Below are 13,526 nucleotides of genomic sequence, written 5' to 3'. Positions count from 1 at the left end.
TCATTTTGTAACTATTTAAATAACATGCAAATAACAAGATGATATTCCTTCAAAGTTTAACAATCACTCCACGCATTCAAACGAGATCGCTGCAGCAGAAGCAGAGCATCAGTTCAGGTCATACTTCATTCGTAGGCGAGGCCACGGCGCATCTCGCCGGTGAGGCCGAGGAACTCCGCCGTGAGGGGCTTGAAGACCCGGCGCCGGTCGTTCTACAGCGCGGCGGCGAGGCGCGGACACACGTAGGCGCTGACGATCGCCGCCGGGCTGCCTGCCGACGCAGAGGTAGGCGGAGCACATCCTGCCGTTGGCCGACGTCGCCAGCACCAGCGCCGCCGCGCCGAACCCGAAGTCCGCCGCCTCGCGCGGGAACGACGCCCACACCGTCTGGTGCAGCGTCGGCGAGCCCAGCCCCACCGCCGCCCTCTCCGTGTAGCTCCGCGGCCGGTGCGCCTCCAACCAGTCCACGGTCTCTTGCAGCCGCTCGTCGTAGTCCACCGCCGCGATCGCCTCCCGCACCATCGCCGCCACCTCGCCCAGCGGCTTCCTCAGGACGGCGTCCGCGGCCTCCTCCCGCTCCACGTAGGTGGTCGCGTTGCCGACGTAGCCGCGCAGCGGGCGCCGGAGCTCCGGCGACCTCACGCGCCACCGCAGGTCCACCCAGGCCAGTACCCCATGCTGCAGCGCCGCGCCGCGGTGTCGGACTCGCCGACGAGCTGACGACGACGGCCAGCTTCTTCCACAGGTACGCCGACACCGCCTGCACGCTCGTCGCGCGCCCCGCCAGCGCTCGCCTCCTCGCGCAGCCTGGTGATGTCGGCGGCCTCGACGTAGTAGAGGCGCTCGACGAAGCTCGCCTCCGCCGTGAGCGGGTTCACCTCGTGCTCGTGGTCCCACGGCACGAACATCCCGTCTACGGCGGCGCTGTACATCGGCGGGGAGCGGGGACGGCTCAGCACCGACCGGTCAAGGTTCAGGTCTCTCGCGAACGTCCCCGTGCGCGCGAACTCCGACCAAGACCGGAGGAGCACCACCGCGATGTGGCCGTCGCCGAGGAGGTGGTTGGTAGCCCACAGCCCCACACCACGGCGAAGCCGCCGCAGGCGAAGGACAGCAGCTGGACGGACATGACAACCTCGCCGGCGTACGGAAGCTGGATCTTGTTAAGCGATCGATGCCCCGGCATTGCCCCAGTCGAGGCTACCGAGCGCGACGACGAGCTCGGCGCCCTGGTTGTGGCAGCGGACCTCGAGGAGGCCGGACGCCTGGTTGGTGGCGATGCGGCCGGTGAGGAAGAAGAGGTGGCTGAGGAAGGACGGCAGGTTGGCCGTGAAGGTGGCGGCGCCGGTTGGCCGGCGGCGGAGGGGGCAGGGTTGGGGTAGACGCAGGTGACGGTGGTCTGGACTTCGTCGGCGTGGAGGTCGATGTGGGAGAGAGTGAGCACGTGCGGCTGGATGGTAGCATCCGACGCCTTCACCAGGTGACGGCTTACTACCCGAATGGGTAATCCGGTGACCATATCTTAGCTCGCTAATGAATCCGGCTCACAAGCAATTCACTATTGCTAATTACTAGTGATAATCTTGCAGTTGTAGTTCATAAATCTTTTTCTTAATTGGTTAGCTAGATATTGCCTCTCTATATATAGAGGGTCTCTTCACGGTCACACCCTCGCCATTAGTTAGTTTTTCATGTACAGAATTTAGCATTCCATATTATAAGTTGTTTGATTTTTTATAAGTCAAAATTATTTAGGTTGGACTAAATTTATAGAAAACTTAGCAATATTTATGACACCAAATTAGTTTCATTTAATTTAGCATTGAATATATTTGATACTGCTTTGTATTTAAAATGTTACTATATTTTACTATAAACTTGATTAAACTTTAAAAAATTGAAAAAAAAATCAAACAATATATAATATGAAACTTAATAGGGGTACTTGAATTTGTATGGGTATTTTTTTCATTGATTGGTTTTACCAAAAAAACTGCCATTTTTCCACCCGAAATGAAATCTGACAGTTAATATATTTCGGTATTTTAAAAATCTTCGATTTTGCTAAAAAAATTGCTTCAAACATCTGATGTGCTTTGAGATGCGTGTTGAGCGGTATGTTTTAGATGATCCGTTTCGCTAAAATAACCCGTCTATTAAGGACCGTCCAATGTCCTCTGAGATTCCTGGTGAGCGGGAGAAATAAAATGCCAAGAGTAGGAGGGAGGATCTAACCCGAGACCTTGTGAGTCAGTAGCAGTATAACACACTCAACAATCTAGGGGCTATTCATATTGTAACTGAAATAAATCTTATCAAAATTTGGCAATTTAGCAATATTGCCAAGTTTTGACAAGATTTCTTCTGTTTTTTGTCAAACTTTAGTAAAAAAAATCAATGGATGTACATCTTTGATAACTTTATTATAAAAAAATGGTATGGTTTGAGATGCCAACAACCCCTAATCTTAGCACATCATTTTAATAATTGCATGCAATTTCAATTCAGTTACACTAGAATTATATTATATAGTGATAACTTTTTTTATCAAAAGTTCTGTAGCCAATTCCTAATTTAACTTCAAAATCTACCCACGGTGTCACCAAAAGCCACTAAGAGTAATTTAATCCAAATCCAAACATTTCTATCACGTTGCTCTTTCTCGCCGCATGTTGATGCTGAGTTCTTTCAAATTATTTACTGGATTGTTAAAACGAATTATTGCTTCATGCTTCAACAAATATATTTCCCCAAGAAACTTCTAAGGTCCTATTGTATTGCTTAGCCACTTCTGTTAGATTATTTTGAGACTCATCGGTTGCCCATATTTCCTAATGAGCTAAAACGGCTTATTAGGGAATACAAATTAATTTATAGATAAAGCTTTTGTATATTTGATCGTAGTGACTTAAAAGCCAATGCTAAAAAAATTACGTAATATAAGGTTATGTTTGGGGAAGCTTCTAGAAGTTGTATTTTTCATCAGAATTTTCAGTTTCTCACAAATAGTCTGTATTCATACACAAATTTGTTGATGCAAAATTCATCGCACACATAGGCTGCGTTCGTTCCCAGCCGTTCCCAACTCTCCCTCCTCGTTTTCCACACGCACGTTTTTCAAACTGCTAAACGGTGTGTGTTTTGCAAAAAGGTTCTATACAAAAGTTGCTTAAAAATCATATTAATCCATTTTTGAAAAAAAAGCTACTTCCTCCGTTTCACAATGTAAGTCATTCTAGCATTTCCCACAAACATATTGATGTTAATGAATCTAGATAGATATATGTCTAGATTCATTAACATCAATATGAATATGTGAAATGCTAGAATGACTTACATTGTGAAACGAAGGGAGTAATACTTAATTAATCGCGCGCTAAATGCTGCTTCGTTTTGCGTGCCACATAGCCATAGAGGCCTCAGAGATTTGCATAGCTCTAGTACATGTCCTATCAATCAAGGTTTACGGTGTAATCAAGGTTTATGGTGTCGACGGGTGGTACTGCGACTACGGTATTTGGATGGTATGGGAATCGTTGGTACCAGGGTATATGCGAGATTGAGGTAAAAGAGACGGAGACAAGAATTTTTATACATGTTTAGGCCCCTTATCTGACAAGTCATAGCCTTACATCCTGTTGGCCGAAGCCGGTGTTACTCTTTATTCACCTGGATCACAAGTACAATTTTTGAGATAACCTATTTAGCTGTCGTCGACTTAGCGGGATGGATAACCAACTCGTAGTCGACGACGCGGTAGTCTTCCTCCTCGAATATGAACTCATCGAGATCAGAGATGGCGCTAGATCCCTTTGTTGGTATTTCTTAACTACATTATTAAAAATATAATTTCCAGCAATGGCGCAGAAATACTCCTGGTATATTATGGTTATAGAGTTCATTCGCAAGTGCACGGATATACCATTGTAGCATTTCACCCGAGAGTATTCCAAGGGTATCGTATTTATTTAATCCCGTGGAAAGATCATAGTAGAGAGAACCGTACTAATAATTTATACGTTACTTGTAATAATCATAGTCCAAGCAGGCGTTAATATAATCCAAAGGTAGAGCGACACACAAGCATGGAGCTACTCATTCTTATACTAAACTATCTAAGCTAAGTGGAAAGAAAATAGAAAGAGAATCTATTCCTATACTTCTAGTATACATAGTATACATACATTCTAGTTATATGATTAACTAGCTAATACCCTATTTCCGATGCTCTCCTATTACTTCGAGAAGCCACCCCTGGCTATCGAGTTCCTTACGACAGCCCGTCATAACCATACAACCGGGGCTAAATACGGAGGAGTATCCTCCCCAGGAAATTAATTTAGGACTATATACACGCGCGGAGGAATACCCGTACTGAGCCGTCACCATCATCGGCCCACCTCTCTTCCGCAGCATATAACCCCAAATAATGATATCCCGTAATCTAGACACCACGCCTAAACTACCAGATACTACTCTAATATCATCATCATGACATAGAGTAATTGCAAAAGCAAACATTATACCCATACCTATGCATCTCCCAAATAAGCTAGCAGTATAATCAGTATAACATGAACATATAGTAAAGTTGGCATTCATATATTCGGATAGTATTTCAATACCAGAAATGTATAAAGAAGAGTATTCTAAATAAAGTACAAAGCTTACAAAAGAGGAAAGGAGAGCTACTAAAGCTATACCCGAACTCTTCTGAAGGCTTCCGGACTCCGATTTCTATTATATTCCTACTCCACTAGCTTAAGAATACTAAACTAAACTTGAGAGAATAAACTAAACTTGAGAGAATATGAGAAAGCTTTGCTTGGAGTGTGTGAAGAAGTGAAGGATGAGAGCTCCTTTTATAAATTGAGATTGACGGTTGTGGCGGTTGGAATGGTCGGAAATACCCTCCCAACCGCCATAGGGAGTCAATCTCAGCCATCCAGGAGAATCCCTGGATCGAACGGCGCTATGGCCGGTTCAGCCGAACCTGGCTAGGCCCATTCGGCCCAGGCTTTGGCGGGTGGCCTCCTCGGCTTCTTGTCTCCGTAGACTTGTGAATTTTGCCCCAGTTCATCATGTCAATTAGGAGTTCTTTGCCCATTCATACATAAGTCTGATTCTCGACATCGTCCGATTGATTTATCGTCTGCTTTGATGTCGATTTTCCTCCACTTTATAGTTATTCTCTGCAAAAAGGTTAGTGAACCTAATACTAGTGGAATATTATTATTCTAACATGAATATGCATTGCAAGCATAACTAGTTCTTCTCTATTTTAGTAATATTGACGGTCGAAACTGATCGCTAACGACCGTCAACACCCTCTTGCCGGCCTCCGTAGGCACCGGATAGGGTATGTCTAGGCTAATCTCTGATGTCGAGATCTGGCGATGTGTATTGGCTTGTGTATATGTTGTGTCTTGATCTTGTGGCTTGTCCCATCTCCTCCTAGGGGGGCTTGTATTTTTACCCATAGAATGCCCCCTTGTCCAAGTAGAACTAGGGAGACCAATATGGATACAATCCGCGTAGTCCTTGTCGTTTTCATATATAACTCTATTCGTCCTTCCTTATCCGGAACTCCTTCTATATACGAGGTTTGTTTCCATATAAGACATGATATGTGGTGGGCCCCGCCGAGCTTAGTCGATTACTATTGGGTATGTGGTATCCATAACCCCCTGACACAAGGCATGTCAGTTAGTTTGATCCTACAACTAACAAAATATAAATAAAGATTAGATCGTGGGGCAGATTGGCCAAAAGGTCGATATATAATCACGTGCCTAGATGATGCTAATGGAATTTCGGATTGATCAGCTATCACCGATGGGATATAAGTTATGAAAAATAAAGCAAAGAATACATTAGCCAAGATTTGGATGTGATATAATTTTGAATCTTCTAACTTTATTAAAACCAATCTTAATAGATTGGACCAAATAGAGATATTATAAGTATAAGATTATATAATTGTTTAATTGATATCTTATAATTAACTTGTTATTATCAATTGATTGAAACTTGTTATTAACTTTTGTATTCCTTTATTTTGCATTCCTCTGGTTACACTTAGATTTTCCTTTCCTAAATTCCTATACTTTTCCTATCCTATAATCCAAACAAGCTCCAACCTGTTTCCTTCCCCGCAAAAAAAAAAAAAAATCCTCTCTTGAGTCCCCAGCCAGCCCACACTCAACCACCACCTCGAGGGTTTCATTCTGATGGGTAACTCATGGGAAAAATTTCTGAGGTTAATCATTATTTTCCTGTGAGTTTTGTCTTACCCTCAAGAAAGATTGGTGATCTGGTCATATATTAACAAAAATAAAGGAACCAACCTTACATTTTGTCATGTGCTTCACACGATAGGAATGACATAAAAAGGTATGAACCGCTAATACTTATCTTTTGCATGACTCATCGCAGATGTGGAGCTGCAGTTTTTAACTTTGGATTCTTTTTAGAGCAAAAGCAACATGCACCCAAGATTACAAAGAAACCAACAAGATAATGTGCATTTATCTGCAACAGTTTCTACTGATTTCTTATGAAACAAGTAAATGCACATCATCTGTATCTACACTACTTAAAGGCTGTAGTGCCCCTATGTATCACATATTTCTATTTTATTCCTGTAGAAGCTTGGGGATTGTTTGACTTAGAGTTTTATATCACTTCTTCCATTGGATATAGCCAGTCTTCACATATTTGCTATGTTGACTAGTGAGGTTCCTAGCCCTAGGGACCCTGAACTTGTTGAGCGTCTTATTCTTGATCTGCTAGATCCAGAACTCAAAGGACATGCTCTTTCCGAGCTGCGCAAGGTAATTTATATCTTTTGTGGGAATTGTCTATTACATCATTCCTTTTGTTTGAAGAAGTGGTTTGGTCTTCAAGTTGCGTAAAACTTGATTTACTAAGATACTAATGAGTCGTTTTCTACCAAATACAAGTGATATGTCTAACTCACATACATGAATAAATGACAGTTGAAAAGAGATGATGCAGCCTTTTGCATTTCATTATTTCTTATTGCAGATTTGTGCATGAAAGGAATCATCTAGTGATGCTATATGAGATATATTCTAAACATATATAACTATTAGTTTTTCCCTCAATTTTTAAATAAATTTGTATTAAATTAAATTAAATTTGTCGATAATATGCAATATTTAAGTAAATTTTTGGACAATATGTGACATGGCATGCATTGATGTGACAATATTACTGCAAATGTCTATTAACCTAACCAATACAATAGTAAGGCCCCTTTGCTAGGTTTGGATATTTTTCATAAAGATTATTAGACTACTACACAGTGTCAGGCATTCTAACTACAAGAATTGTGGTCGAGGCGATAAATTGTCTAAGGGAACGGAGGGGCATGTGGGAGAGGGGGGAGGGGGGAGGGGGGAGGGAGGAGGAGGGTGAGTGTTCGAAGTTCACATGATTCATGTTTCCACTGGCCGCTTGAAATAAAATAGGGAGAGGGGTAGGAGTAGGGAATTACTCTAGTTGCTTCTACATATAGGTAGAGATTGAATGGCTTTTGGAAAACTGACCAAAAGTTGTTTTTCTTGGGTTTTGGCATTTGCATGTGTAAAAGATGCTAGGTCGAGAAAAAATGTACACAACTTAAAAGATCTACATGGAATAGGCTTAACTGCAATATAGACAATTATATAAAGTAAACCAAAATACATCGAAATCTTATTGGAACAGACTTTATTCACATTGCAAAGTCCCTTATTCTTACATAAAGACAAAGCTATCTATGATAAAAAGGCATGTGCATTGCATACATACTTCTAAAAGGTACAAACTAAACAAAAAAAAAAGCATAAGGAAAGGGGAACTTTCCCATGGAAGAGCTAAAAGAGAATGAACCATACTAAGGAGGATCTCAGTATCAAACTAGTAGAGAAGAAATAAGCAAATAGGTTGATTCCAACATAACATAGAGATTGAATGTTGACGGTATGCACACACATCTCCCACCAAGCATGCTAAGCTTCATGCCTTCCCTTAAAGAGAAAGACTATCAGGAAATAATGTTACATGTTACCAATGAAACTAAGACCTAGATATTAACAAAAGCATACAACTATATGAAATAGAAAAAAAACACTTTATTTTCCTCCATAGCACACTCCTCTCTCATGGTTCACATTCATCCCGATGTGAGGAGGCAGGCAGGCAGGCACTAAAGTTGGTGTCATCAAGGGTGGAGCCACCGCCCAACTAGCCCAGGCAGCTGCTCGGGCTCATTGGTGAAAAGTCCATTAAATTTTAATATTATTGAATAAATTGATGATGAAATTTATGTAGAAAATGATAGTTATAGTGATGTTTGCCTGGGCTCAAAAATATTTCTTGCTCCGACATTGGGTGTCATCAAGTAGCGAGCAAAAGATCAGAACATGGCATTAGCAGAGAAACTTGTCCTCAACCTTTCCAATCCTAATCTATGTGAGATAGCACACCTTGAGGTCTCAAAGGGTTGATAGATCTCCTTACCCTGATATATTAATTAATTTCTAATTTTCTGGTTGAATATGTTTGTAATTGTTCTTAATTGAATAAGTAATGGTAAATTGCATATTCTGTAATTGACATGTTACAGCATCATGGAAAGAAAAACCTAAGAATAATGCAGCTTCTTGAAACTATTTTTCAGAAAAGAGAGATGTTTCAAAACCTGGCTATGCTGTTGTGGAATTCTTTTGGCACAGTTGCTGCACTGATCCAGGTATGATAGATTCCACAAGTAATTAGTAATTTTTGTTGTGTTGTACTATGTATGTGATCAATTTTTTAGTTGAGGTCTTCTCCAAAAAGGTGGTTTTTATGTCGGCCACTCTTAGTAATTCAACATTAGCACAAGTTGAGTTGATGATCAAATCAATAACTGTGCTAATTCCACTTGTTGATGTCTGAGCTTACTTTTATTTATGTGTGGTATGACAAACACTCATCTCTTTTTCTTATTACTGGCAAACAAACAGGAGATTGTAGTAGTCTACCCTGCACTTTCACCCCCAACTTTGTCATTAGGTGCTTCAAACCGAGTTTGCAATGCGCTAGCACTTCTTCAGGTACACTTATACTACTACCTTTTCTCATCTGTAAAATCTTATGATAATCATATTTTACTTAATTTATTTTCATTACGCAGTGTATTGCCTCACATCCTGAGACTAGGACCCATTTCTTACAAGGTAAAGAGCATGGATATGTCTGAACTGAAATATGTTGATGGTGTAATTTTTTAAGTATCTTCCTTCCAACCTCAATGATGTCACCCATTAGTATGTAATATTACTATACCTCGCAAAATAAAAGTAATACCTGTACATATCATACCTATGATTCCATATATATTTTGGGATAAATAAGTCTATTTTATCCTTCTTGTCTTTATCTAAAACACTCCCCTAATTACAAAACCAAGTATGACACCCCCTGCCCCACAACTATCAATACCAGACACTTTACCCTCTAAAGCAGATTTAGGCTGGTTTTGATATGCGTGGACACCACGAAGGATCCAACTTGTACAAAGATGCCATGTCAGCAGAGGAAGAAAAGGGGCGGGGTCCCACCAATTAGGCCACTATAACAAGAATCGCTCGCTGCTGCTCCTTACCCGCCATGCCGCCTGCGTGAGCGAGTGAAGCAGCAGCTCGCCACTACTCCTTCCCCTCACAACCGCCTCCATGGGCACACGAAGCAACCGTTTGGCCCTGCTCCCTCCCTGCTTCTCCTTCCCCATGCCACGGCTGCTCGTCGCTCAGCCGCTGCATCTTCAACGCGCCACTGCCACTTCTTCAATGCACCGTCACATTGATGCCAACGACCAACGAGTAGGCAACCAATATGGGCAGGGCCCATATAATGCATAAGGGCTTACATGGACCTCTAGTACATGTGGCATCCTATGTGGCGTTCATTTATATGAAAAAACATGCTAAAACTGCTAAAGGGTTAAAATGTCCAATATTGATAGTTGGTGGTATCACAGACTCTGTTTTGTAGTAAAATCATTCATGGTACAAAACTTTAGTATTTTGTTTGTTTGCTATTAGTGATTTTGCTGTTTTCTACCTTTCGATACTTTTTTTTTCAGCCCGCATTCCGTTGTACCTATGTGCATTTTTGGAAACTGATAACAAGGCCAAACAATTTGAGTACTTGCGGTTGACCAGCTTGGGTGTCATTGGCGCTCTTGTTAAGGTAACTAGTGGATACCCCGCACTTTGCTATGGGATATGTGAGTGAATACATGTTATACATTATAGAAATAATATATGTATATGTTTAAATAATATGAAAATGATGTGGAGAGGATGGTTTGATATAGCTTACATGTTGAGTTCTCCAAATACAACAAAATTGTAAATAATATATGTCTGAATGCTATAGATAATAATTACTAGTGAGTGATGATGTCGCACACTTGCATGTTGAACTTTATAGTTAGTGGGTAACAACTATATTATTTATAAATTGTCATTGTAGATATCCTTAAATAGGAGGACATCTACAATGACAATTTATAAAATAAGATTTTAAAATAGCTTGCACATCATATGATAATTATGTTAGAAACAGTTCCACATATATAACCATGGCAAAGCTCAACATGATGTAAATTATTTATTTTTACAATGAGTGATAAAGTACACAGATCAAGGCTGCTACTCCTGCCCATGCATGCTGCAAATACTTTGTACCTAAAAACAAAATAAAACAAAAGGCTGAGTATGAAATACTCATCAAGTGTAATATAGAGCTAAACAACTTACACACAACAATTAGCAATAAATGAACAAGTAGCAATTTTTTTTTCTTTTTTGGAAACAAATACCACATATCATGAAACAGACCCCTCTCTACAGACCTTAATATCGGTTTGACATTACAAGAACTGCTGTGTTATAGCACAACACATCTAGCTCTTATATAGTATGCATTCAGAACTGCTGATAAAGATATAGCTCTGATCTTAATTTTCTCAACACATGATACAATTATTATTTTTTGATAGAAACCAGCCATTAGCTGATCTCACTGAGCCTGACTCCACTGTAATTCTCAATAATTCAGCTGAGAATTATAAACTTGAATGACTCAATATTATATAGATTGTATCTTAAGAAAATTTAATAGATGTCTCACAAAACAAACTATTGAAAGAGTAAGCATTTTTATTTTAATTAGCTCCTTAATTACATATATAATCATATCAGATCTGAGGGAGACTCAAGCCTATTTTTGCTCCGTTATCTCTGAACTGTGATGTGAAAAGATATTATTGCATTAACACTGGTGGTGGTATTGATTTATGCACTTATGTACTAGAACTACTATAAACCATCTTGGCTTTATACACTTATGTACCACCACTTATACACTTATGCACATTCATGTAAGAAATCTATAGTTTTTTGGGTTTCATCAGTATACCTCTCTAGAATTTAGAGTGAAGCTTATTTTACTTTGTTATACATGCATGCAGGTTGATGATCCAAAAATTATCAATTTTCTGCTGGAAAATGAATTTGTTCCTCTGTGCCTGCATAATATGACGATCGGCAGTGAATTATCAAAAACTGTATGTAGCCAGACACATCAATCCCCCTTAAAATACTACCACCTTTAGTTCTTTTTCAGTATTCTTTCCTGTGAATAAAAAAAATGGAAGGAACACGTTTTCTTTTTTTTTCCACCTAGAGTCATCTATACTCCTTTAAAAGCCTCTAGTGGTGGTAGCAGTGAATCTGTCACCCTAAGGTCGCCACTATTGCTTTTGTAGTTTCTATAAATTACCGTACTGTATTTTGTATTATTATGGAATAGTCCAACGTTTGATCCAAACAAGTGAATAACATAAGTAAATAAGCAAATAAGTGATAGTAAGGTATTTGATAAAAAAATATATATATTGCTATGACATATTATGATTTTTTTCTTCTGCCCATAGCAAAACTTGGGCATTTTTCTAGTTAGTTCAAAATGTGCTTTAGGCCTAGTCGATCGTGCAGTTTCACATCAATTCATTGATTGAATGCTTCAAACTAGTGGCCATCTACCGACCTTTGATTACTCTTAGCTATTTTTTGATCATTTATATATGTGAAGTACACTACTCTCACTCAGTATACCATATTTGTATCTCTATAATTTTAATACATATGAATACTCTTTACATTAAAGTGCCTCGCTTTTTCTAGATTATATATAACCAAACAAGCCATAAATTAGCACATATAACCAAAGGCCACGCTAGGTTGTCATCACCGATTGTCGGTTATTTCCCCCAAAAAATAGACCTAAACCCAAATATAGGCACCATAAACTATGCTTGATGTTCTGAAAATGGTCCCTTAGTCTGCTAATTTCTAAACCCATTGCTCTCGTAAACTGATTCAGTCAAATATGTATGCAGGTGGCAACTTTTATCACTGAAAAGATTGTCGTAGATGACGCCGGTCTAGCTTACGTTTGTGCCAATGCTGATCGGTTTTATGCTGTGGGAGCTGCTTTAGCAACCGTGGTTACCTCAATGGTTGATCAGCCTTCGAAGAGGTTGCTGAAACACGTTATCCGTTGTTACCTCAGGATGTCAGAGAATCCTAGGTTTATTCTGTTGCTTAAATGTCACCGAATTAAGTTTTCATATTTTCTCCTTCAGTAGCACTAATGTCGTTTGTCCATTTCCTTCCCTCTTCAATTCAGGGGTTTCGCTGCACTGCAGACTTGCCTTCCTCCTCAGCTGAAAGATGGCACATTCAACAGCTCTCTTAGGGTGAGATGTGCAACGTAGTTATTATTTTGTCGTCTAGTAATTCATTATCACCACACTGGAGCAAATATTAGAATAGACTGATAAATTGCAATCAACTTTTAACTAGAGGTTATTTTTTTCTTATTGCAAATGCAGGATGATCCTTCGGGGCGACATTTGCACCAACAACTGCTGGTTAAGATGACAAGTGGAAAAAAGGGAGGAGGAGCTGGTAACAGCGCTGGTCATGTGTCGTGGGGATAAACTAACATGGTGGCTGTAAATAACTGCAGTGATGCATTATGTTACTGTGAATTGCAGTTAACAATTAAGTAAAACACCTTGTTTGTTTATGAAATGAAGTGTTGAAGCATCTATGCCCCCGTCGTTAGTTTTGGTAATTAATGACAAGCGCTAATTGTGGACTAATCATTATCTTTGAGATATTCATTTTGAGTTAGGTTCACTTATTGTGTATGCTTGGATGATCACCGAAGGATTAAAATTGACGGCGCAAAGCGAAGGGAAAGAAGACGGTAAAAATAGTGCTTTATATTTAAATTGATCAAGGTGTAGGGCGATCAAATTTGCTAGTTTAATTTTGTATTATTAAGAGGGGTAATGACCTAGCAAAGAGATGATCTTAATTGCCACATTAGGTCATTATGCATATTCACTTCTGCTCACATTTCACAACACACACATCACTTGCTTTCACTGTGTTCGGCCT

At 40.1% G+C, this 13,526-nt stretch overlaps 1 protein-coding gene and 1 pseudogene across 1 annotated transcript; one reads left to right on the top strand and one right to left on the bottom strand.

Annotated features, from left to right (window-relative positions):
* Positions 1 to 106: 106 nt before the first annotated feature.
* LOC127762490 (coniferyl alcohol acyltransferase-like) lies at positions 107 to 4,389 on the bottom strand (annotated as a pseudogene).
* Positions 4,390 to 6,722: 2,333 nt separating this feature from the next.
* Positions 6,723 to 13,060, top strand: LOC127764140 (cell differentiation protein rcd1-like). The gene is made up of 10 exons (XM_052288973.1): positions 6,723 to 6,833; positions 8,687 to 8,758; positions 8,833 to 8,892; positions 9,015 to 9,104; positions 9,185 to 9,227; positions 10,136 to 10,242; positions 11,528 to 11,623; positions 12,458 to 12,648; positions 12,748 to 12,817; positions 12,953 to 13,060. Exons 1-10 carry the CDS (start codon positions 6,723 to 6,725, stop codon positions 13,058 to 13,060), a joined length of 948 nt encoding a protein of 315 aa, XP_052144933.1.
* Positions 13,061 to 13,526: the final 466 nt, after the last annotated feature.

The sequence above is a fragment of the Oryza glaberrima genome, chromosome 2 (assembly GCF_000147395.1).
Source record: "Oryza glaberrima chromosome 2, OglaRS2, whole genome shotgun sequence".
NCBI lineage: Eukaryota > Viridiplantae > Streptophyta > Magnoliopsida > Poales > Poaceae > Oryza > Oryza glaberrima.
Note: the sequence above shows the minus strand (reverse complement) of the source record. Positions and strands in the feature narration are given on the sequence as shown.

Excerpts from the sequence above, each read along its gene's own strand:
- LOC127764140 (XM_052288973.1), top strand. The coding sequence starts at position 6,723 with ATGTTGACTAGTGAGGTTCCTAGCCCTAGGGACCCTGAACTTGTTGAG. Across the intron at positions 12,649-12,747 it reads AGGATGTCAGAGAATCCTAG|GGGTTTCGCTGCACTGCAGA; the intron begins GTTTATTCTGTT and ends TCTTCAATTCAG. Across the intron at positions 12,818-12,952 it reads CATTCAACAGCTCTCTTAGG|GATGATCCTTCGGGGCGACA; the intron begins GTGAGATGTGCA and ends TTGCAAATGCAG.